Source organism: Zonotrichia albicollis, chromosome 2 (genome assembly GCF_047830755.1).
Source record: "Zonotrichia albicollis isolate bZonAlb1 chromosome 2, bZonAlb1.hap1, whole genome shotgun sequence".
Classification (NCBI taxonomy): domain Eukaryota; kingdom Metazoa; phylum Chordata; class Aves; order Passeriformes; family Passerellidae; genus Zonotrichia; species Zonotrichia albicollis.
The window spans coordinates 53,596,776-53,618,641 of NC_133820.1; the positions used below are offsets into that span (position 1 = coordinate 53,596,776).

Genomic DNA, 21,866 nt, shown 5'->3' on the forward strand with positions numbered 1-21,866 from the left:
GTACAAGCCTGTTTGATGAATGTTTCCCAAGTTAAATCTTTGAGAGCCTTTTAGAGGCTGATGAGACCAAGTGATGTGTGCTGGCAGTTTTGACTTCTAATCAAAGATGTGGGCCAGCATAATTTTAAAATTTTTTTAATTAATTTTTTTTAATAATTAGAGACCAACAAAATCACTGCCAAACTTCTCAGACGTGGGAATGCTGCTAAGCCTGAGCAATAGATTAATGGGAAAATTACAGTTTTGGAAATTTGTGGCTGAGCAAGCACAGGGTTTGGAGGGGGTAGGCTGCTGAAGGAAATAGCATGAGATGTGCAGCAGCCTTAAATTCTCACTGCTTTCCCTGCAAAGGGCAGGAAATTCCCCAACCTGTGCAAGGTGTCCCTTGCTTTACTACACTTGAGCAAATAATTTCCTGAAATAACAACGGTCTTTCCTTTAATTTCGACTGGGAAGAGTTTGAAAGCACGGCTTTGCTGTTCCCAAATGGCTTTGCATCCTGGGAAGCAAGCAGCAGCCCTGAAACCCCAGAGGCTCATAATTCACAACTTTGGCCTTTCCCAAGTTCGTTTCGGTGCTTCTGCGCTGGGCTGGCCTCGGCGAAGGCAGCAATGGCAGCCCCTGCCTCGGCCTGCTGGGCAAGCCTGAGTTTTCCTGGAGCAGAGACGGGGAGAGAGGGGAGAGGGGAGAAGCCTGGTTTTGAATTAAGGGATTTTGTAGGCAAACAACGAGGAGAAGGGGCACAGCCGAGTCCACCGGCCCTCACGGGCGGCGGAACGCTGGCGAGCGGGGCCGGCCTCCGCGCCGGAGCGGCGCCGTCTCCGCGGTAACGGCCGGGCCGCGGCAAGATGTCCGCGGAGGGCGGGCGCGGAGCTGGGCAGGTCGTGTTCCGAGCGCTGCCGCAGAAAACCTTCTCCTGCCTGCAGGACAGGGACATCGAGGACCGGCTCCTCAAATGGTGGGGGGAGCGCCCGCTGCGGGATGCCTCTGTCTGGGGGCGGCGTGGAACACGCGGGCCGTGCTGAGGGCTGAGGCCATTGCCGCGCCCACAGGACTCCCGCTCCGGTGGCGGCGAGTCCGCCTCTCTTTCTCTCATTTTTAATTTTTTTTTTTATTTGTTCCCCCCAACCCCTGAATTTGAAGTCCCCTTGGTATTTTCCAGGCAGGCAAATTGCGCTTTCTGAGGTGTGAGGCGTGTGTCCTGGCCTCCCACAGCGAGCCGAGATCTATTTCAGCTTCGCAGCGGGGCTCCAGCGCAGCCCCAGCCCTCCAACGAAGGGTTGGAGGCTCTTGTAACTGAGAACGGGGCTGAGAAAACAAAGTGTAATCGGTCAGAATAGGGCATTATGTATGTCTTCAAAATATTTAATCTCATTTTTCCATTTCAGGTCCATGCAAGGTAGGATCACAGCACAAGCGTTCAGTTTTGACCAGCAGTTCAAGCCCTATCAAAAGGATGAGTTTCTTATGGTAGTTCTAAATCCTTTGTATTTTAAGTTGATCTCCCCCCCGCCCCCCCACCATGAAATTATATTCAACATTAGCAGTGTTGAATGCTACTGGCCTGCTCACTGCTGCCTTGAAAGGAGGTGATTTAGGTGTGGTGCTCAAGTCTCTGATTTGTGGGTTAACTGTACTGTCCAGTAAAAATATTTTAGTCTGTACTAATGTTACTCTGCTTTAAGAGGGAACAATTTAGCCTTTCAGGATTCCCAAGAATGGAAATCGGGACTGGATGCTGATGTTGGCTGCAGGGTTCTGTGTTGGGAAGTCTACCTAGTGTGAGACTTCAAACAGTGTACACACTCACACCTATCAGTAAATTTCTCACAGTACATTCACAGTGCAATTAGACATGCATGTGCACCACATATCTGGAAATAAAACTTTTGAAATTTATTTAATGTCATTGCTTTATACTAGAATTTTGAAGTCCCAGCTTTTTGAGACTCAAATCACTTGCTGATTTTGTGTCCTCCATTTCTGTCATATGCATAGTCAAATCTCTTTATCTGTTTGCAGACAGAACCTGTGGTTTTAAGAACTATGTGATTTTTACATCTGTTGTTTTAAAAACAACTCTTTGATATTTTATATGTCTACTTTATATTGTAATCCTGGATAAAGAATTCAGCCTCTTTATATCTTAAAGAAATTCACACAGAGATACACCAATATTTATTTAATCTTCCACTGATAAACATTTCAAATTATTGAAGTTTACAGAATACCCATTTACCCTCTCAATGCTTGTCTCTTTTGAATTAAAAATGTAAAGATATTGCTGTGAAGTTATGAAATCTGAAGAGCTGTGAAGTAATTGGGGGAAAAAGGACCATTGCATGTAATGTCTGATCTCTCTGTATCCCAGAGGGGTGAAAGAAATTTAGTGATCCAAAAACTGAAAGATCCATGATTTCATTTTCTTCACAGTATCTCCAGTGATTATTCACTCTGTAAATGGGGGTTTTCTTAGTTGGTATATCTATAATGGGAACTTGTCAGCTATCAACATTACTATGGATGTCTTCTTCTTTTAATTGTTAAATCAATAAGTTGAAATCTTCAGATCTTACTCTGTATCAGTTTAATAATTTTTGTGTATCTCTACATTTCTCCAAGCTTCAAATTTATTTAAAAAGAGTAAATTTTAAAATCATACTTGGCATTTCATTTTTAACTTCAATGACATTGTATGCAGAGATAAAACTTTCGTCCTCAGTTTTCTGTACCTCCATGAATTTCATACATTTTTGTGTGTTCTTGGACTAAAACTGTTTTATTATAAAAATTTAATACTACATATAAAAATATGCACCTGAAGACATCTTCTACGTATAAAAGACACTGGCTACACTGAGTTACAAACTGATAGATTTGGTGGTGTGATATTTAGAACACAAACTGGTAGATCATATGGGATCTACTTACTAATTGGAGCCTTATCATTTGGATTGAAAGTATCTAAGGCATTATGAATGATGATTTTCTGTTTCATTTCATTAACTTGTATTCTCTTACTTGAATATTACAGGCATTTTTTAATGATCAAAGTGTTAACTCCAGTTTAAAGTTGCTGTCAGCTTCAGGACAATGGACTACATTGGGTAAATTTAGAATAAATTAATCTTAAATTAAAAAGTCTGTATTTTAATGATTTTGCTCTAATTTACCATAATGACAGTTCATACATATGTGCTTTCAGCTAGTTGAAATATCTTAAAGAATTATTTCTTTTACTAAGTAATAGGGAGAGATTCTACTTCTAGAATAAAATAACTAAATTGTCACCTTTTATGCCTTTTTTCCTTTTGACCCCTGCATCGTTTCATAAATCAAGCACCTGAAGCTGTTTATAAATGGGCTTGTAGCATCCAGTTGACCTGATCATGTATCCAGACATAAACAACTGCATTATTTGTGGAATTAACAATAGTACCTTATGCAGATAACATTTGCAAATGTTAGAGAAGGGCAGACTTGCAGCCTGACTTGGGACAGGCCTGAGATGATTGCTCTGTTACAAATAAAAGTTGAGAGCAGAGGGTTGGTAGAGCACACCCCAAGCTCGTGTAAACCTGCTGTCTGTGCAGCTGCGGTGATTGATGGAGGCACAGAAGCCATGGGACAGGTTGCTCTGCTGGCAGCCATGCCATGAGGGTCGCTTCAAATTTGTTGCCAAATCAGAAACTTCTAGACACACTCCATTAGGTCTGGAGATGCAGATGAAACACTAAAGCAGGAAGGCCAAAAGCAAACAGCAAATTTGTGGCTCCACTTTGAAATTGCACACAAAAATTCATGGCAATTTCATGTGATAATGTAATGGTGTTTTATGCATAATATGATCTCTGATACTGCCAAAGTGATTTTCCCTAATAGGAGTATCTTAGAAGAGGGTAGTGGGAAGCCCTCGTTTCTTTTGGTTTGTCTACAAATATTACTGTGTGTAAATATTTAACAGAGCTTTGGGAATTTTCTTACTTTTCCATTTCAGCTCTCTGGAATTGGCATAGGTTTTTCCCACTATATACAATGACACTAGACATTGCCACTTTTTTGTCAGCAAAAATAGATTTTCCAAACACTTCACCCAACTGTTAAAACAATTGAAATATATATAAAATGCAAAAAATCTGTCAAGTACCCCTTCAGGTACCTCTTTCTCTGGCAAGCAGAAAGAAAATAGATGTATTTTAAGCCAGTAGTAAACCTTTTCGTGCTTTAGACAGGATTTGTTTTAGGCTATCTGTCTAGTCTGCAACTTGACAGTCCCTGTAGTGGAGGTCAGCAGGTTACATACCTTGTGTTAAGAATGGAGGGTCTCTTGCCAAGTAACCCAGCTTAACTCTTGGTTCTGCTCAATCTTGCTCCTCACAGAAGTAAAGCATTTTGGACTGGAAGGGTTCCCTTTCTAAATCCTGAACAGCTGGTATACCCTGTTTGCTCTTAAAATTTCATCTTCCCATTCTTTGCCTATTTTTGGTGAGGAATGTTGGCACATTTTTCTATACTTAGTCTTCATGTGCATTTTTTGAAAATATAGTAAGAATTAGCTGTGAGTGGGAGGAGGTAAAAATGATCTTCTAGTATTTTCTTCTTTGGGCTCACTGATACATTAATCCAGATATACCATTTGCTTATCACTGTGGAGTAACTTTAAAACAACATATCTGTTAGTAAAAAATACTGGAAACATGCTTATTTTGCCCTTTGGAAAATCTGAAGAAAATACATAGTCTACATTGATTCAAATACTACATTTATTCTGTTACAAACAAAAATGTTGGGGTTTTTTGTTTGTTTGTTCATTTGTTTTTAATGGGGGAGATCATTTGAATGCATAATATAGAGGGGGTTTAGATAGATCCACAGAAAATTCACTAGCCCTGCCTTCCATGAGACTGGGCAGAAAGTATTTATGGATCTGCAGAAAGATGTCAGCATTATAAAAGAAATTAATAAAACATTACAGTAGACTTGTTTTCATAATAATTTTTTTTCCTTTTTAAGGCTGTAGTCTCCTCTCACCTTTTTACTTATGTTTTTTGTCCTGGTAGAATTCCACAATAATACATTGTTTCAAGGACTTCAGCTTCAACATTGCTTGAAATAAAACATTTTAGGTAAATGATACACAAGGATATTCTCTAGTCTGCTTCCTCTGATCAGATAGATACTTAATGACCTAGTCTCACACCAAACTTTTTTGCCTGTAGGGCAATTTTCCTAATAGGGGCATTTTTTCACCTTGTTCTGGCTGCGTGGCAGAGTATCGGATATTTCTGATGTGCTTTAAGCCACCTATCCATCTGTTACTCTGATAATTCAAAAATAGAAAGAGCAAAAGGAACAAATTTGATGCACACCCATTTATGTATTGAGTCTTGTGTTTTTTAAATAGCTGCAATGAGAACTAAATAGTCATTTTTCCATGGATACATTGCTGTCCTTGCACCTGTCAGTAGTCTTAGGGAGGCAGGACTGTATCTGCTTAAGCTCAATTAACACTTGAAAATTTATCTTCAAAGGGGTACAGTTACTATCTATTTGTGTAAATAAAATATTAGGATTTGCCTAAAAAAGGATTCTTGTTGCCATATGTGCTTAAAGCTTCAACAACTTCTGTCTTTAGAATGGGGTTTTAAAATCTGGAATATTAAATCAGCAATTCTTAAGCTACTATTATATGTTATAATTTGCAAAGAATTTTAGATGTCATATGAAACCATAAATCATCAACCTACACCTTTTACTTTTGAAATACCATATTTTTTTAATACTGAGCATTGAACTTGCATTACATATAAACTGTTTTGTAAATAGTAAGTTACAAGATATTTTTCTGACATAAAAAATTTTCTTAGATTTTGGGGGAATTCTAAATATACCCAATCCAGGGTTTATCTGCCCCATACTAGATATGTGATGTGTTAATTTAAAAGTATTCTGGAAGCACTATATAGATATTCCAGAGACTTCATAGATATACCAGAGCTGGCTGTTATAATAAGCTTAAGCTGTTTTAGGATTTCTCAGCTCTTTGTTTTCCACTTGTAGAGTTGTCAAGGCATTTCTTCTTCCTTTTTCACTGCTTACTTTTATAGTGTTATTAAAACCTATCATTCTTGTCCAGGAAATTTTGAATTTCAAATCTCACCTCTCAAATAGAGAGTAGGACCTTCCAGTGTATTTAAACTTTTCCATGAGTAGTTTGGTTTTCTGAACTACTGAATAAATTACAAAGCTCTTGATTTTTTTTTTATTATTAAAGTTTTCATAAAACCTTTTTTCAGAGCAGAAGTCTCTTTCCCTTCCACCAATAAAATCCTTATAACTGAAAGCCTATAAATATTTAAATTTCCTATACTTTTAGCTCAGTAATTGGATCTTTCACTTTTCTCAAGTCACTTAGCATCTGATGTTTGTTAGTCAACTCAAGTTTTAATGTTAATTTTAAAATAATTAATGTGATAAAAGCTGATTTGTCTCATAATAAATCCCTTATAAAATAAAAATTCAATACCTGTGAAAGGGAGCTGGAGAACTAGAGGAAACTGGAAGTGGGGCGGTGGGAGGAAGTACAAATAAATAAATATAAATCATTTGGTTTTTTGCATTGGTTGTAAATCTGTAATTCATGATTTTTCTGACTTGTTATTGGTTATGTAATATGATTATTTTGTATAGTCATTATCTGTACAGGTAGGTGAAGGCACTAAACCCTTTATTCTTTAACAAGAGGTGCCCTTTTTTCATAACCATTGTCGGTAGACAGGAAGCCAAGCAATTAAATGCTGTGCTTTTGTCTTTAACAAATTTTCTTGAGATCACAATGGTCCAGTAAAATAATATTAAAATTTCCTGTTACTATTTTAGGTTAAGTAGGCATATTTTCAAGCTATCAATTTGTAATTTCTATTTTTTTTCCCTGGTATTGATTGGTTGGGTGGTACAGTTTACCCTGGCTTAGGTATTAAAATGCCAGCCCTACTGAACCTATGAATAAGTAGTCTCTATGTAATAGTATATGGCAGAAATCCCAAGGGTTTCTGCAGGTGTGGGCAAGAGAAAATTTACTTTATGCTGTGCTTACAAATATTAGGATTGGAATGACATGATAGGTGCTCTTGCAAGCACCATGGTTCATGCATCCCTTTCTGGCATGTTTCTGGTCCTGAAATACTGTCATATAGAGGCAAGTTTGTACATTTCCTGAGGAGTATTGCTTAGTGATCCTTTAGGTCAGTTTGTCTGGACAGCACTGAATTTTATCTTTAATTGTATGGCAAAAAGCCTTTAGATACTGTGATGTTGCTGGCCAGTCTCCCATCAAGGGAACCTGCAGAGGAGAAGAGATAAGAATAAACTCATGGACAGCTGGAATGTTGTGAATATTCTCTGCTGAGACACAGAGCCCTTGTGCTGAATGCTCACTCGTGCTCTCCTCCCCTCTCCTGTTCAGAAGCACTTTGAATGTTGTTCAGGCAGACCTGGAGATGGGTGGAGAACATGTTCTAACATTTGGGCTGAACACTTGGACTGCAGAGAGCAGACAAAACTGGGCTGAGTCCAAAGCTTCTTAAACATGGGGCCTGATGCTGTTTGAGATGCCATAAGTTATCCAACACCATGCAGACAGATTTGTAGATGTAACACTGTATCTAGAGAAGATATGTGCCCTTATGGACTGATAACTCTGTAAGGAAAATACTGTAGGGGGCATCTCAAATGGCACTAGATGTCTGTGAGCAACAGGATCCAGCCTTGGATGATCTGCAAGCAGAGGGAAAGAAATGATAGAAAAATATATTCTGCATTTAATGATTACAGAGGTAATACTCCAGATTCATGCAGGAAGTGCTGATAGTACCTCTTTCTTCTTCTGAAATAGCTGCCTAGTAAAGCCTACAGTGGCTACAAAATAACTTTTTTAAAAGTTCAATATAATACTTAACAAATCAAAAATTCTTTGAGGCCATGTTCATTTTGGTTTTTACTTTGTGGGGTGCTGTTAGCAGCTATTGACTTCCGTACTTCATCATGCCAAATTTGGCATATCCTATGCTTTAAGGCTTAAGCTGGGCAATATGATTTTCTAAGGGTGTGATCTACTGCAATGCTGGGTTCACACGGTGCTCCATCTATCCCAGTTTCGGTTGATGGTATTTACCAACAGGGGGAGCAGACACATGAGCCTTAATGGAAAGTAGTATTCAGATGAATTTAATGTTTTCTTTACGCTTATTTCCTTCTTAGCTTTGTTTGGCTTTTTTTTTTTTTTGCTTTTTTTTTTTTTTTTGAGGGACTCTGTGATTGAGTCATACTTACATGATGTGTGTTTTTTTTTAAAACATGAAACATGCAACCAGCTTCCTGTATCTTTCAGGTTCCAAAGTGACAAAAATTGAAGCTACAGTGGTACCCTGCACGCAGATTTCCATGTCATTTTTTGATCGGCTGTACTCTGAAGGAATTGTTAGAGAAACTGGAACTATTGTGAAATGTTATGATGATTATTATGATGATATTCTTATCTCTGATGAATTAAGGAAGGTCAGTATAGTAATGAATAATTTATTATAAGTTTTGGTACTCTATTAGGTGCTATAAGGACACGTTTTTCAGGCTGTTTTTTTTCTGACAGTGGTAAAGCCAGGCATCAGTAGCCATGGTTTGCAAACAACTGAGGCACTACATTGCCTGAATATGTAAAAGCAATGATTTGTTTTCCAGGTGAGCCCTCTTTCATTTTTGGGTGGAAGAAAACGGTAAAACCCTCTTCTACCTACCTATGTCTCAGGCAGTCAGTGCTGGGGGGTGTGTGGGGAAATGCAGCTGCTCATTTGCTTAGGATGGGGAAACAAAGGGTCGGGCCCAAAAGAAGATGCTGTGATACTCAGAGCTGTGGGTTCACCCAGCCTTCCAGGTAGTGGATGAAACTGAATGTATTCAATAGCTACATCCTGAAGCCTTCTTGGACAGTAATGCTGATCATATCATATCTGAAGGCATTTAAAGAAAGCCATCTTAATACATTTTCTCCAAAGCAAGAGGAACTATGGAAGAGGAAATTTTTCAGTATAATACTGGAAAATGACTAAATACAACTCCTGAACAGGCCTGCAATGTGAAACTGTTTATTATACTCTAGTGGAAGTGTCAGAAAACAGATTATCTGAAAAAGAATCTCTAACAGTGGCACCCTTTTAATCAATGTATGTCTTTACTGTGTTTCTTTTGACTTCATAAGCTAAAACCATTTTTTAAACTTATGTTTGTGTGGCATTAGCAAAGCATAGTGTGGGAGAACTGGATTTTGCTCTTCCTTGTATATATAATCAACATAAGTACTAAATAATTATAGAGTTGCACTCATTTGCACTTGGCAAATCCTTTGAAGGCAATGTATTTGAACCAGTGACACTGGTTACAGGATGTGGCCTGAAATACTGGTCTGTCTTGTAAAGTTCTGGGAAAAGGTGAGAACTCAAGCTCATGTTTGAATTTCAGATGTAGTTTGTAGCCTAGCAGTTCAAAATACTGTGTATTTATCTATAAGTTGTGTACATGTGAAATGTTTTCTGAAAATTAAATGTATTGTATGTAGGAGGGTTAGAAGCAACATTTAAAGTTAGAGATTGTTGGGGTTTCAGTGTCTTCCCAGTTTCCTTCCTGTGGAAGTGATGTGTGTGTCAGCATTTGCAAGTTGAGGGTTTAACATTGGTTTGAAACAAAGGTGATTCCTACTCCTAAGAACTAAGAGAGCAGAAAGAATAACTCAAAATCCAGGAATGGCTTAAAATTTCAAATTAATTGGTCAGGGCTTTAGGACAGAAAACTGTAGGGGGCACCAAACTGTCTCCTGGTGTCAGAGGGTAGCCCTTGGCTGCAAGACTCCACGTTTCTTTCCTACCTGCCATATCTTCTCTTGCTTCAGCCAAGGAGGTTGGGATATGTATGAGGTGGCCATCCAGAACAGTTGTTGCCCTAACCCCTTTTTACTCAGGTTGTGTAGTTTTCTTATAAAGAGGGCCAGAGAGCAGTGGGCTCATGTCTAATTTTGACCACTTTGCCTGGGCTGGCATCTGCAGTTTGGCTGACATGACTCAAAATGTCTTATAGCCATTGTGAGTTCCAATTCCTGTCCACATTTACACGAACCAGTGTTGACACCAATGTAGCAAGTCCTCTGTGTTCACATCTATCTCAGCAAAAGGCAGGTGACAGCGTGGAGCAGCTGGATGCACGGCTGGCTAATCCAGGCTACAGATCAGGGCTCACTGGAGTCGGCAGTAAAGAATGATGGGAGTTTGAGTGATCTCCCCTGGGAGGTCCTAGAATTCCTTTACAAATGTGAAATAACTGTGTCAATTTAAAAATGAAAAAGCAAATGTTACTAAAAACAGTTACCCCATTGATTAACAGCAATTGATATATCAAATATAGGTAGATTATTTTCAGATTGCTTGTTTCACTAGCATGACAGATAATTAACCAGTGACATAACAAGACTTGAAAAATACTCCTTTATGTCTTTTGGGCATAAATCTGACTGTGATTCTGCTTTATATTATATGTAAGAATTTTGAACCAAATTGCATCAATGGAAGAAGGATTTGGAAATATGTATTTCCGTCCCTCATTCATATATTTTACATGGACATAACTTCTGTGTACCATACACCATACTAGCTGCATTATTTATAAACTGAATCTTAAATAAATTTTTATCAATTTGACTTCCTTGTTTTTTCCTTGTTCAACAAGGTCTTGCTTCTGGAGGATTCGGACCATTATGACTTATTCACTCAATTGGATCGTGAGGAATTTCTGTTCTGTCTTTTTAAGCATTTTTGCATTGGAGGAACCCTTTGCCAGTATGAAGATGTAGTTGACCCATACTTAGAAACTACAAAAGCTTTTTATAAAGACTTGGTGAGGTAAGTGTTACTCACTTTTTGTACAACTGTGTACATGTACTATCCATATCCACTTAGTTTGGATTTGTGTAAATTTATTGTACATTACTGCTTCAAAAATGGGGCTGTTATTTAATCCACTTGCAAGCTTATTTGTGTCCAACAATCAAAATGCCATGGAACAATGGCAGTAGTTCTGTGGCAAAAATATAAGTAATTGAAATTGCATCAGTCCTACATAATAGCATTTTTTATATTACAATTATGGACATTCACATAATATAAGTCATTCCCAATTTAAAGATACTTTTTTTCCATAATCATCTGCTGAAAACATGGCATAATACTGTAAACAGACTGTTGCCACTGCCATTGATAAAATATTAACAATTAAGTCTTGCCTACTGCCATTGATAAAATATTAACAATTAAGTCTTGCCTGTATGATCTTCGGCTACTTTCAATTAGACTGCTTTTAATTTAGGATTTAAAAATTGAAATAGTTAGTTGAAACTTTCAGTCATATATTTTTATCTCTGCTGATTTTTAATTTTTTTTAATACAGTTGGATTTTGGTCTTCCTAGTTCTGCAAATACACTTCTCACAGTGTAAAACTAAGGGTGACAGAATCTTGCTGTTATGACAGTGTGAACTAACACACTTTTTTTTTGCCAGGTTTGGTGTATGGAATTGTTTGGAACTTTATGTGAGAGGGTTTTTTCCACTGAGATTAGAAGTAATTGATCAGAGGTTTAGATTCAGACTAAAACCACAACTTTCGCCCTGCTTTGATATATCTGTATGCTGACTTCTCTGACTGATAAAACTTGTGTGTTCTGGTTGCTGGGAAATGGAATGCAGTTATTGGGAATACAGACTCATTCTTAGTTAAGCTAATGGGAATATAAAGATTGTAAAAGATACTACTAAAATTTTTGTTAGTATGAGTAGTTTTGGTATTTTCATCTCATACATAGATGAGAATCAAGTGGGTTCTTCAGAAACACAGCATCTGACATAAAAGGATCCATCAGTGTTTAACTCTGCCCTCCCTTTTCTTTTATATTGTTCATTCTGCACTTGAATCAAGCTGCTTGTTCCTTCAGTCCTGGGCCATAGGTGACTCTGCATTGACTGCAGCTGTTTCTGCTCTTCTGTTGTTGAATTAATCTAGGACAAAGTGCAAATCCAATCAGTTCCTTCACTTTACTGCTCCCCTTTGCTGTGGAGTTGTTTTATCCTAAACATGTTCAAGTTCTGTTCTAAGCCACTCATTTTCTTTACCTTCCTATCTCCTTAAACATCTTTCCATTCTTTTTCCTTTTCATGCTGTAAAATTTGATAGGGATGTGAAATAGTTCTTGTTACTTAAAACAAAAAAAAGCCTCTGCCAAGATCCTCCCACAATTTCATCCTGCTTTCAAAGTTTACCTTTTCTGTATCCTCAACCTGTTCTCTATTAGCCCTTTGTATTTTCCTCTTGTGTGCGGTTTCTGTCCTTTATAAAATATTTAGGAGAAAATATTTCAAGTGTATATTCCTGTGCTGTTTGGTGGTTTTTTTGTTTTTTTTTTTGGTTGGGTTTTTTTTTTTGCCAGTTGGCCCCAAGTTTTCAAGTGATGTAATTGATCTTCGGAATTTGTCTACCATGTGTCTCTCAGTTGCCTGTAAATGTCTGCTGGTTTCTCACTGCAGAGGAGCTGGTGTTAGCACTGGTTACCAGCTGAAAATGAAACTTACCATTTCACTGAATCTTTTATCTTTCTCCTTTGGTATTGAGTTCTTTGTCAGTCCCATGAGAAAAGCTTTTAATCTTGACATTTCAGACCTTTCCTCCCCCTTTCGAATCACAGTTGCCTTTTCCTTGGTTTCATTTCCCCCTGCTCCCAGTTTATCCAAAATTATGCTTCTGTTTTATTTCCACTGTGTTAAGAAAGAAAAAGGCAATGACAGGCTCTGAATAGGGACGCTAATGACAGTCTTGACTTAATTTCTAATTTCTGGCCACTTTGTTACTTCATTCTTGCACAAATTACACCAGAAAATAAAGCAATTAAAATTACTTTCTTATAGCCTCTTATTTTCAGTAAAAAATTGCTGATTATAGTAGTAATCTCTTAAATTTTCTTTACCAAAAATTCACCCTCAAATTCCTATTGAATACCAAGTTTTGTTTAAATTCTTTTTTTAGACTGCTACCCTCTGTGTGTTTTCATTTTATCTTGGATTACAGTTGCATTGGACACTTTCTATTCTTTATAAAGTGATACTAAAAACTTCACAGTATTAAAAAATTTGTAAACTATACTGTCCTTAAGGTTTAACTTTTATGTTTGGGGATCAGAAAGCTTGGTAAAAAAACAAATGGATACTTCAATAATCATTAGCTGCTGGCTGATGATGTGCATTAAAAGATTAGCTGCCACAGATGAATTCAGTCCAATAACAGTAAGCTTATGGATGTATAAACTGCCACTGTTTAGTCCTGTTACAGTATTCCTCATTGGCGAGAGCCTTGGCATGAAGAGTTCCACATAAATGCCTTTACTGCAGGGAGCAGCAGACCTGTCAATGAGCTTTTCCCTACTTACCTTTATTACAGCTTTTTTTTCCTGGCCATACCTGAGCTCTAACTCCTAGGCAGTAGCATTCAAAATAGTGTCAAAAGCTTTGAGGTTTCATTTTATTAAAGCATTTCTATGTGCATTGCTTTATTATGAGAGAATGCAATAATTTCTTTGATATTAACAACTCTAGATATTTTACAAGCTAGGGACTTCCAAATACAGCTACTAAATGACAGACATTTTTTCTTTACAAAAAGAGTGATATATTCTTACTAAAAAAGTAATGCACAACTTGTAGTCTGTTACTATCCCATCGGTAATTAGTCTGTGATCAGTTGAATCCATCCAAAATTCTAGTGTTTAGTGTTGTATCCTGTATAACCTAAATAATTTCAAATCACTATCCCTTGGTGTAGTATTTTGATTTAAAGGATATATTTACATAACAAAAACTCATTAATTAAAATATAATCTATGAATCTCTGTTGGTAAATCTTGTCCTCTGTACTTAACCCCTGATTTTTCTGACTGTCTCTCCATGGTGACAGCTGCTGTAGCATGTAGTAGTGATTGTTTTCTTCTCCTTTCTTAATCTCATCTCCATGCCCTTTTCCCCATAATGAATGAATGTATGTGAAAGCATTATGTTGTTCTTTTATTGTTTGGAAAGCCTAGTAAAATATTGCCAGTAAGGTTAGGACATAAATAAAGCCCAAAGTGAATAGAGAGACCATGAGGATGTTTACTTTTCATAAAAAGAGAATAGATGCACATTAAAATGATGAACTGCCATATCCAATGAATAGTTTAGAAGTTAACAATTTGAAAGAACGTGGGACTATTAACATTATTTTTAAGGAAATACTATCCTCTTCAAAAGGACGAGATAGTTTTTTTCTAAAACCTTTCAGGGGGAAATAAAGAGATAGAGCAAATGAGCTTGTCAAAGGCAACCTCTTGGTTTTCTTTCAAGTCAGCAAGGGAAGAATCTCATCTGATTTTAACAGACACAAATTTTTGCCTTAAAAAATAACCAATACTGAAAATAAACATTTTGAAAAATTACTTACAGGAAACTAACCACAAGGGGAAAATTTCTCAAGGTCATGGAATAAATAGGAAGACATTATTTTTCAACTCTTACTTTGGTATCCTAAATATATATATATATAAAACATGAAAATTGAGAAAACAGAAATTGATAGCATAGTTTTCTGACAGAAGAATCTGAAGACAGAGTAACTTAAATACAACTGCTGCTTTTGGGGGTGGTGATGTATGGTAGAAGGCAATAATGCCCCTAATCCTCTATGTCTTGTTCTGAAAGTTGTCTCTCTTTCCACAGAGATGGTTGAAGAGTTTCTGAACTGCTGCAGTTACAGCCTGGTGTGTCAGCATAAAGTGACATCTGGGTTAGTTTGGCTTAATGCACTGGTCTGTGAACTGCAGTGGTTCAGAAGCTGAGTCATGAGGCAGCTGAGCTGTCCTGCTGGGAAGGCAATCATCTCTGGAGGGGTGGGAAGGCACACAACTGGGGTCACTACTGATTTCAGCAATGCAGTCTGTTACATACTGCATCCACCGTTGAGTATGTCAACATGTCAGATGCAACAAAAGTTCTGAGAAAGCCTCATTACTGACTGACCACAGGGAAGATCAGCCTCATAGTATAGGTTCAAACACAACAGTGTCATTACTTTACAGATGAAATCAGTTAATTGGAAAGTCAATCTCTTTTATTGGCTGCAGAGATTGAATACACAAAGGTGCTGTTGGTTGATTTGGGGCTCCTTTGTTCTTACAAAAAGAAGCTTTGCCAAAGCACTGGTAACAGGGGACTGCTGTCACAGCTTGGACTTGGTGTGGTGTTCAGCTGTGCTGTATTTCACACATCCTCTTGTAACTTGCCTATACTGGGTGTAGCAGACTATCAGAAGGCAACAACTGGGACCTTTCTTGGGAATGGAACCTATTTGTGACAAGGCAGGTTTTGAGATACGCATTTCTTGGAAGCGTGTAAGTATGGAAGTTTTAAGCCTCAGCTGTTCCACAGTGTGTTAATGTAAGTGGGAATCTGCAAAATTAGATAAATTAATAGCAGTTGCATGATCTAATTTCCGAAGAAATGTAAGCATCACTTAAAGCAAACTTGAGGAAAAATGATATATTAAAATACTTTAAATAGGTTGAGATGCCTGGATTCTTTGCAATAATATTCAGTGTTATTAGTAAATATGATGAAATAAATGGCAATCTTCACAACAGTCAAGAAATAATCCATCCCAAGTTGCATAGCTGACTACACATACAAAATTCCAAAGGAGAAAAAATAAACCTAAACTATAATTATATACAAATTAAAATGAGCTAAAGAATGTATTTCTTCACCAGTACTGCTGCTATTTCTTGTAGTCTGTATTAAGATGCATTTCACTTTGCAGGTTCCTTTCTCAAAGAATATATGAAAATATTTTTATGAAATGTTTAGCTGCATAATTTTTCATATCTATCAAAATGAAAACTCTGTATTTGGAATCATCTAGGTCTGGGTAATATTGCTGTGATTTAGTAGCTGAGAACAGTGAAACCAGGTCAGAGTACTAGATATATATAGATATATTCAATATTTTTCAGCAAAATGTCATGATAAGCATGTTAACTAACAATGACCACATAACTTTTCATGCTCAGTATGACATAAGTTGAATTTTAGCTATAAATTTGACCTTCATAAAATTTGAGCAAGGATACAGTGTATATGGTTAGAATGAATTTGCTAAATTAAAGAGTCTAATTATAAGTACCTATGATATATAATAAGTATGTATTATACCCTGTATTTCAGCGTCCAAAAGAACCCTGAAACAAAAGAAATACGTATTATTTCTACAGTCTTCAGAGTGTCTGCATATGTAAGTATTGATAATTTTTATATGGGATTTTACAGTAATATACATAACATGAACATAATTAATGTACTTTTACACCAAGAAAATATAATATTCCATTGTAATGGCTTATTTTCCCATAGTTGTCAGTTCTTTATTCATGAACTCTTTCTCTGATCTCATCCTGTTTCTCATCCTCTTTACTAACTGTTCATTAGTAATCACCAGCTAAAGTTTTATTTGGTAGCTCACTAAAAATAGGTTTACTGGATTACAGTGGAAGTCATAATAGTCATCCAAAAACTAGTTAATGAAAAATATTATAGATAATAATAAAACTTGAGTTAACAGTAAGAATCAAGGATGCACTCTTGACTTCCTATGGTTCTGTTTTTTGAAATTATGCTAGAGCTTTATGAATAGCTTGTATTGTATCTGGTTCTGTAAAGACTGCAGGGAAGTTTAGTATACAAAAAGGCTGGTGTAGTGGGATGACTCCTAACCTCTTTTCCCCTCCCTTGTCAAGTCTCATTCCTATCTGTTTCCCTTGCAAAATCATACATTTACCATCAAGATAAGTTTGAGAACTGGCATGTTTACTAGATTCAGCATATCTGTCAATTAAGTTGTTAGAGTAGGATGAACTACTTCAAATTCTTCTTGAATAACCAGAATATGAGATAATTAAATGTCAGATAATGTACTGACTTTCAACAGCAGTAGCTGATGTCATTTCAGAGTGCACAAACTTCCCTGCAGGTTGCCAATAGCCCAGTTGTTCATCTGTTGGTCATCATCTTTTAAGTACTATGTATGATTCATAAAAGGCTTTTGAAAATAAACACTTTATGGGTGTATCAAAATTTATCTTTCTGCTAGGTTGCAAACTGTAATAAAAACAAAAAGGCAAAACCCTGGTAACTGGATGTTCTCCTGTTATTACTGTTCCTTTCACACCTCTGAATCAAATGCATTGATGGGAACTTTGCAGATTTCAGGGTTTAGGCAGATGGACATTAAAGAGCTCCCCTAACTGTGTTGGCCATACATTAAATATCATCAGTACTACAAAGAAAACAACAACAAACAAACAAAACCCCAACCAAACTTCAGCAAATTTTGTAAACAAAATAGATGGACAAAAGAAGATCCAGTGTTAATGCAGAGCAGGCATTAACATTCCTCCTTGTATCCTTGGAGGAAAACAGGGCATTACTGCACTTTCTGAAAATTTGTGGGGTGAAGAAGAACTCTGAAATTACAGTTTCTATTAAAGAACATGCTGAAGAATTTTCTCTTGAAAAACAGAAAGGCTTAAACAGTGTGTCTAGACTGATGGTTATGTGGATCAAAACTACTCCACTCCACATGGCACTTACAGGAAGGACACTTACTGGAGCACAAATGTCTTATGTTTGTGATGAAAAGTTTCTCTTAAGGAATAACTACATTTCTGCAGTGGAATTAGTTTCTGAGTTCATTTGATAAATAACTGTAGAGTATTATAATTCTTATGTTGAGCTGACAGTTTTTAAGCCAAGTTTTCCAGATACCCTCCTAGCCTGATGTAAATAGAGAAATAATTTTTAAAATAAATGTACTTTTAAAAGCTGGTCTTGTAAAAGTGACTTGTATGGCTGAACACAATTTTAAAACCATATCTGAAAAAGCACACTATTAGAAATGTAAATATTTCAAAGTTTTAAGTTATAGTTCACACAATCACAGAACATGCTGAGTTAGATGGGACCCACAAGGTTGCTCAAGTCCAACTCCTGGCCCTGCAAACACCATCCCCAGGAGTCACACCATGTGCCTGAGAGCGTTGTCCAAATGCTTCTTGACCTCTGTCAGGCTGGTGCTGTGGCCACGTCCCTGGGGAGCCTGTTCCAGTGCCCAACCATCCTCTGGGTGAAGAACCTTTTCCTGATATCCAGTCTCAACCTCCCCTGACTCAGCTTCGTGCTGTTGCCTCAGGTCCTGTCCCTGGTCACCACAGAGCAGAGATCAGTGCCTGCCCCTCCTCTCACCCTCACAAGGAAGCTGCAGACTGCACTGAGGTCTCCCCTCAGTCTCCTCCAGGCTGAAGAGAGCAAGTGACCTCAGCCACTCTTCATATGGTTTCCCCTTAAGGCCCTTCACCATCATCGTTGCCCTCCTTTGGACCCTCTCCCATAGCTTAATGTCTTTTTTCTATTGTGGCACCCAGAACTGCCCCCAGCCCTGGAGGTGAGGCTGCCCCAGAGCAGAGCAGAGCAGGACAATCCCCTCCCTTGCCCAGCTGGCCATGCTGTGCCTGATGCCCCCAGGACAGGGTTGGCCCTCCTGGCTGCCAGGGCACTGCTGGCTCATGTTCAGCTTGTCACAGACCAGGACCCCCAGGTCCCTCTCTGCAGCATCTCATTCCCCAGTCTGTCTGTACATCCAGCGTTGCCCCATCCCAGGTGCAGAATCTGGCACTTTGTTGAACTCCATATGGTTGGTGATTGTCCAACCCTCTAATTTGTTGAAGTCTTTATTAAAAACGTCTGTAGAGCTCTTGAGCGTCAAGACCTGATAGACCTGGGCATCACAAGATAAATAATTTTAGATTTTGTGACAAAGTACTCTCTTGAACTCCACATACCCTTGAGAGCTTTGGAGCTTTGCATATAATGAAATACTTTTACAGCTTAAGTATTGGAGTGCTCACTGTTATTTTAGAACTTTCTTTACCTGAACCCAAACTGTGGCAGTTTTAGAAATCTGAATAATGCAAAGTTTATTCAATAAGTATTTTTTAAAATTGTCAATTACATTATGCAGTTTTGAAAATGTTCAGCAGGATTTTTATTTCTGTTTTATGCTATGCATATGTATTCTTAAATCATCAGCTGTGTTGCTACAAAGAAAAAATAAAATGATCCTACTCCAACATCAGTAAATCAATCATTACACCCCCTGCATGTGTGAACCAAAGTCCACTGCAGATGGAATTGGTATGATTCTTAACTTGTGTACATCCATGAATGTAAATATCAGAACCTTTATGCTCAAGCATTTTAGGGGTTTTATGACCTCTTTTGCTGACTAAAATTAAGAACCTTTTCATTTCATTAGGTTATATTGAATATTTTCCTGATACCAAGTTAGGTATATTGCTGGAAATGCCTCATTGCCAGAACTTATATTGTTTTTGTTCTTGAGTTGTTGAACAAATTTTTAGTGGACTTACACTGCACCTAAACAGTCAAAACCTCAACTGCCATCCATCAATTCCACACAGACTGCAGGAGTGGGATCCTTGGTAGCAATGGGAAAAGAGTTTAACTACCAATCACATCTTGATGTTGATCTTGTCTGTTACTTTTTTTTCTTCAGTTACATGCATGAGCTTAGGTTATTTTTGGATCAAATTCCAAATGCCTTTTGATGCTGAGCACTATAAAATCTCAAAATTTGCTCTCCTTACTGCAGTTGAGAATCCAGTGTTTGTTACATGTGTATCCTTAGAAAACACCTGAAGAAAGCTAGGTATCCTACAATTGGAGCCACAGAGCTTGTATGCTGTGCTGCTTAAAAATAGAATGCTATTTCTAGCTTGTGGCATTTGACTACCATTGGAAAATTCTGGGAATAAACATTACCAAATCTCTACCTGTCTAAAACAGTGCTTTTATGAGGTGCTTAGCTTAATTTAAGATTTAGGGGTTTGAATAATGCCTCAAAGGAAGACACTAGAACATCTAATAATGGATTCATTCTCTTCAAAACAGCAGGAGAAAATGGGGTGCCAGTAAAAGCTAAAGGATAAAATTCATAAATGGTCCTTGGTGCAGAAATGGGGACCCAGCTCTTTTCCTTCTCAGCTGACTGACTTAACCACTGAGTTACAGTTTTCATGTTTCCTTGGTCCAAAAAAAGACAGATTATTTTATGCAAAGGAAGACAGCTTCAACAGAAGAATGCAAGAGATGTGAAATCTGGAATAGTCTGTAGTCTGTGAGTTTAAAATTTTCCTGGAGAAAATGAATATATGCAATGTAGCAATTTTCCTCAAGCAGGAAAAGTGTAACAGAATCCACATCTCTGCAACTGTTGTACGAAGGTGTTGGGGAGCAGGAGGAAACTGTTACATGTTTTAAAAGAAAGGAAGTGTCAGCTATGTATTTATTGGTCCTTCACGTGTTCAATTACCACGCTGACTAAATTTAAAAACCCAACTAAATTAAAAAACCCAACGCTTTAAAAAGCTCTCCATCTAGTTTCTGGATCCCTACTGGATTTGAAGTGTGTCCAGCTGTGCTACTCTGTCAACACTGAAGCTTTTATTGACATGTGCAGACATAGGATGTTAACGTGAAGAGCCCAGTTCCCCTGCTGATTGTCAGCTTAATGTATTTTTTTCAGAAACAGAATTTTGCAGCTAGGTGTCCAGAATCCCTTCAAACCCTTTCTGAGGAGTGGCACACAAAATGTTTCCAATAATAGTCCAAAGTTGTTAATGTGATCTGTAATAAGCATTTTGCTTAAATGCAAATATTGCAACTTGAACAGATGCATTAGCAAATGTTAAGTGAAAAAAAATTATGGATGGAACAGCTTTATATATTAATATAGAGTAAGTGATTATTTTTCTCTTTCAAAGGAAACATGATGGGCCGTTGTATATTTAATTATTTGTATTTTAGGCTCTAATTGTGTAAACGCATTATTACATGTTTAATTTTACATTTTATATTAATATTACATTTACCTCAAGATTATTTGATACATCCAGCCAGAATTACCGTGCATTTTGTAGTTTGGGATCCTCACAGGGACATATACCATTTAAATAAACTGCAGTGTATTTGTTGTATTTTGCTGTGCAATGAACAGTTACAACTGGAACAAAATTATTAGCTTCAGATATTATTAATTCTTTTACAGATATCCCTATTGTCCCTAATACTGTTTTGATTTTTTTCTTCCTTTCAGGATGCTAATGGCCTGTGTTACCCTTCAAGCAAAAGCCACCAACAGACTTTTGCCTACTTGATTGTGGATCCCTGCAAGCGACACGTGAATATTCTGTATCACTGCTTTGGTGGAAGCCTATTTACAAACTAGTTATAAACCTGTCTGGTCCCCGGTTTTATATTGGAGGTTGCCTTCTTTCTGTTGGGTTCAGGTATACATTGCATAGTTTTCTGACGAGGAAAATTCTGCTCCTTGATGACGTGCTCGGAAGTGCTTCCATTCACTCAGATGTTACTATGTGGTTAGTGACAAAAGTTTTCCGGTATTTATAGTTCTTGAATCTGTTTTCTTGGCCTTTTTCCCCATTCCCTCACCCGTTTTATCAAATAAAATCTATTTCTCTAGAGGTCTCGTCATTTTGAGCCAGCTTTACAGACCCGCGACGCGTAACTGCAGGGGAGGCTCTGCAGTCGGTGAAAGCTCTGCGGAACCGGGAGAAAGCGCGGGAGGGGACGGGCGGGAGGGGTCCCGGGCCCATGCCCCCTCC

The 21,866-nt window shown here is 37.6% G+C and overlaps 1 protein-coding gene across 2 annotated transcripts; it reads left to right on the plus strand.

The window, feature by feature from the left end:
* The first annotated feature begins 633 nt into the window (after nucleotides 1-633).
* Nucleotides 634-21,715, plus strand: CFAP300 (cilia and flagella associated protein 300). Of its 2 annotated transcripts, XM_005482592.2 has the most exons (7): nucleotides 634-958; nucleotides 1,389-1,470; nucleotides 3,035-3,107; nucleotides 8,390-8,556; nucleotides 10,771-10,943; nucleotides 16,336-16,402; nucleotides 21,338-21,715. In XM_005482592.2, the coding sequence occupies exons 1-7, from the start codon at nucleotides 849-851 to the stop codon at nucleotides 21,467-21,469; spliced, it is 804 nt and encodes a 267-aa protein (XP_005482649.1). In that variant the 5' UTR covers nucleotides 634-848; the 3' UTR covers nucleotides 21,470-21,715. The 2 variants fall into 2 exon arrangements, with proteins under 2 accessions (XP_005482649.1, XP_074391259.1); XM_074535158.1 differs by lacking the exon at nucleotides 1,389-1,470 and having other exon boundaries at nucleotides 709-958.
* Nucleotides 21,716-21,866: the final 151 nt, after the last annotated feature.

Bases quoted from the DNA above. Each gene is read 5' to 3' on its own strand.
- CFAP300 (XM_005482592.2), top strand. From the start codon at position 849: ATGTCCGCGGAGGGCGGGCGCGGAGCTGGGCAGGTCGTGTTCCGAGCG. The intron at 8,557-10,770 runs GTCAGTATAGTA...TTGTTCAACAAG, and splicing joins TCTCTGATGAATTAAGGAAG to GTCTTGCTTCTGGAGGATTC. The intron at 10,944-16,335 runs GTAAGTGTTACT...CCTGTATTTCAG, and splicing joins TTTTATAAAGACTTGGTGAG to CGTCCAAAAGAACCCTGAAA.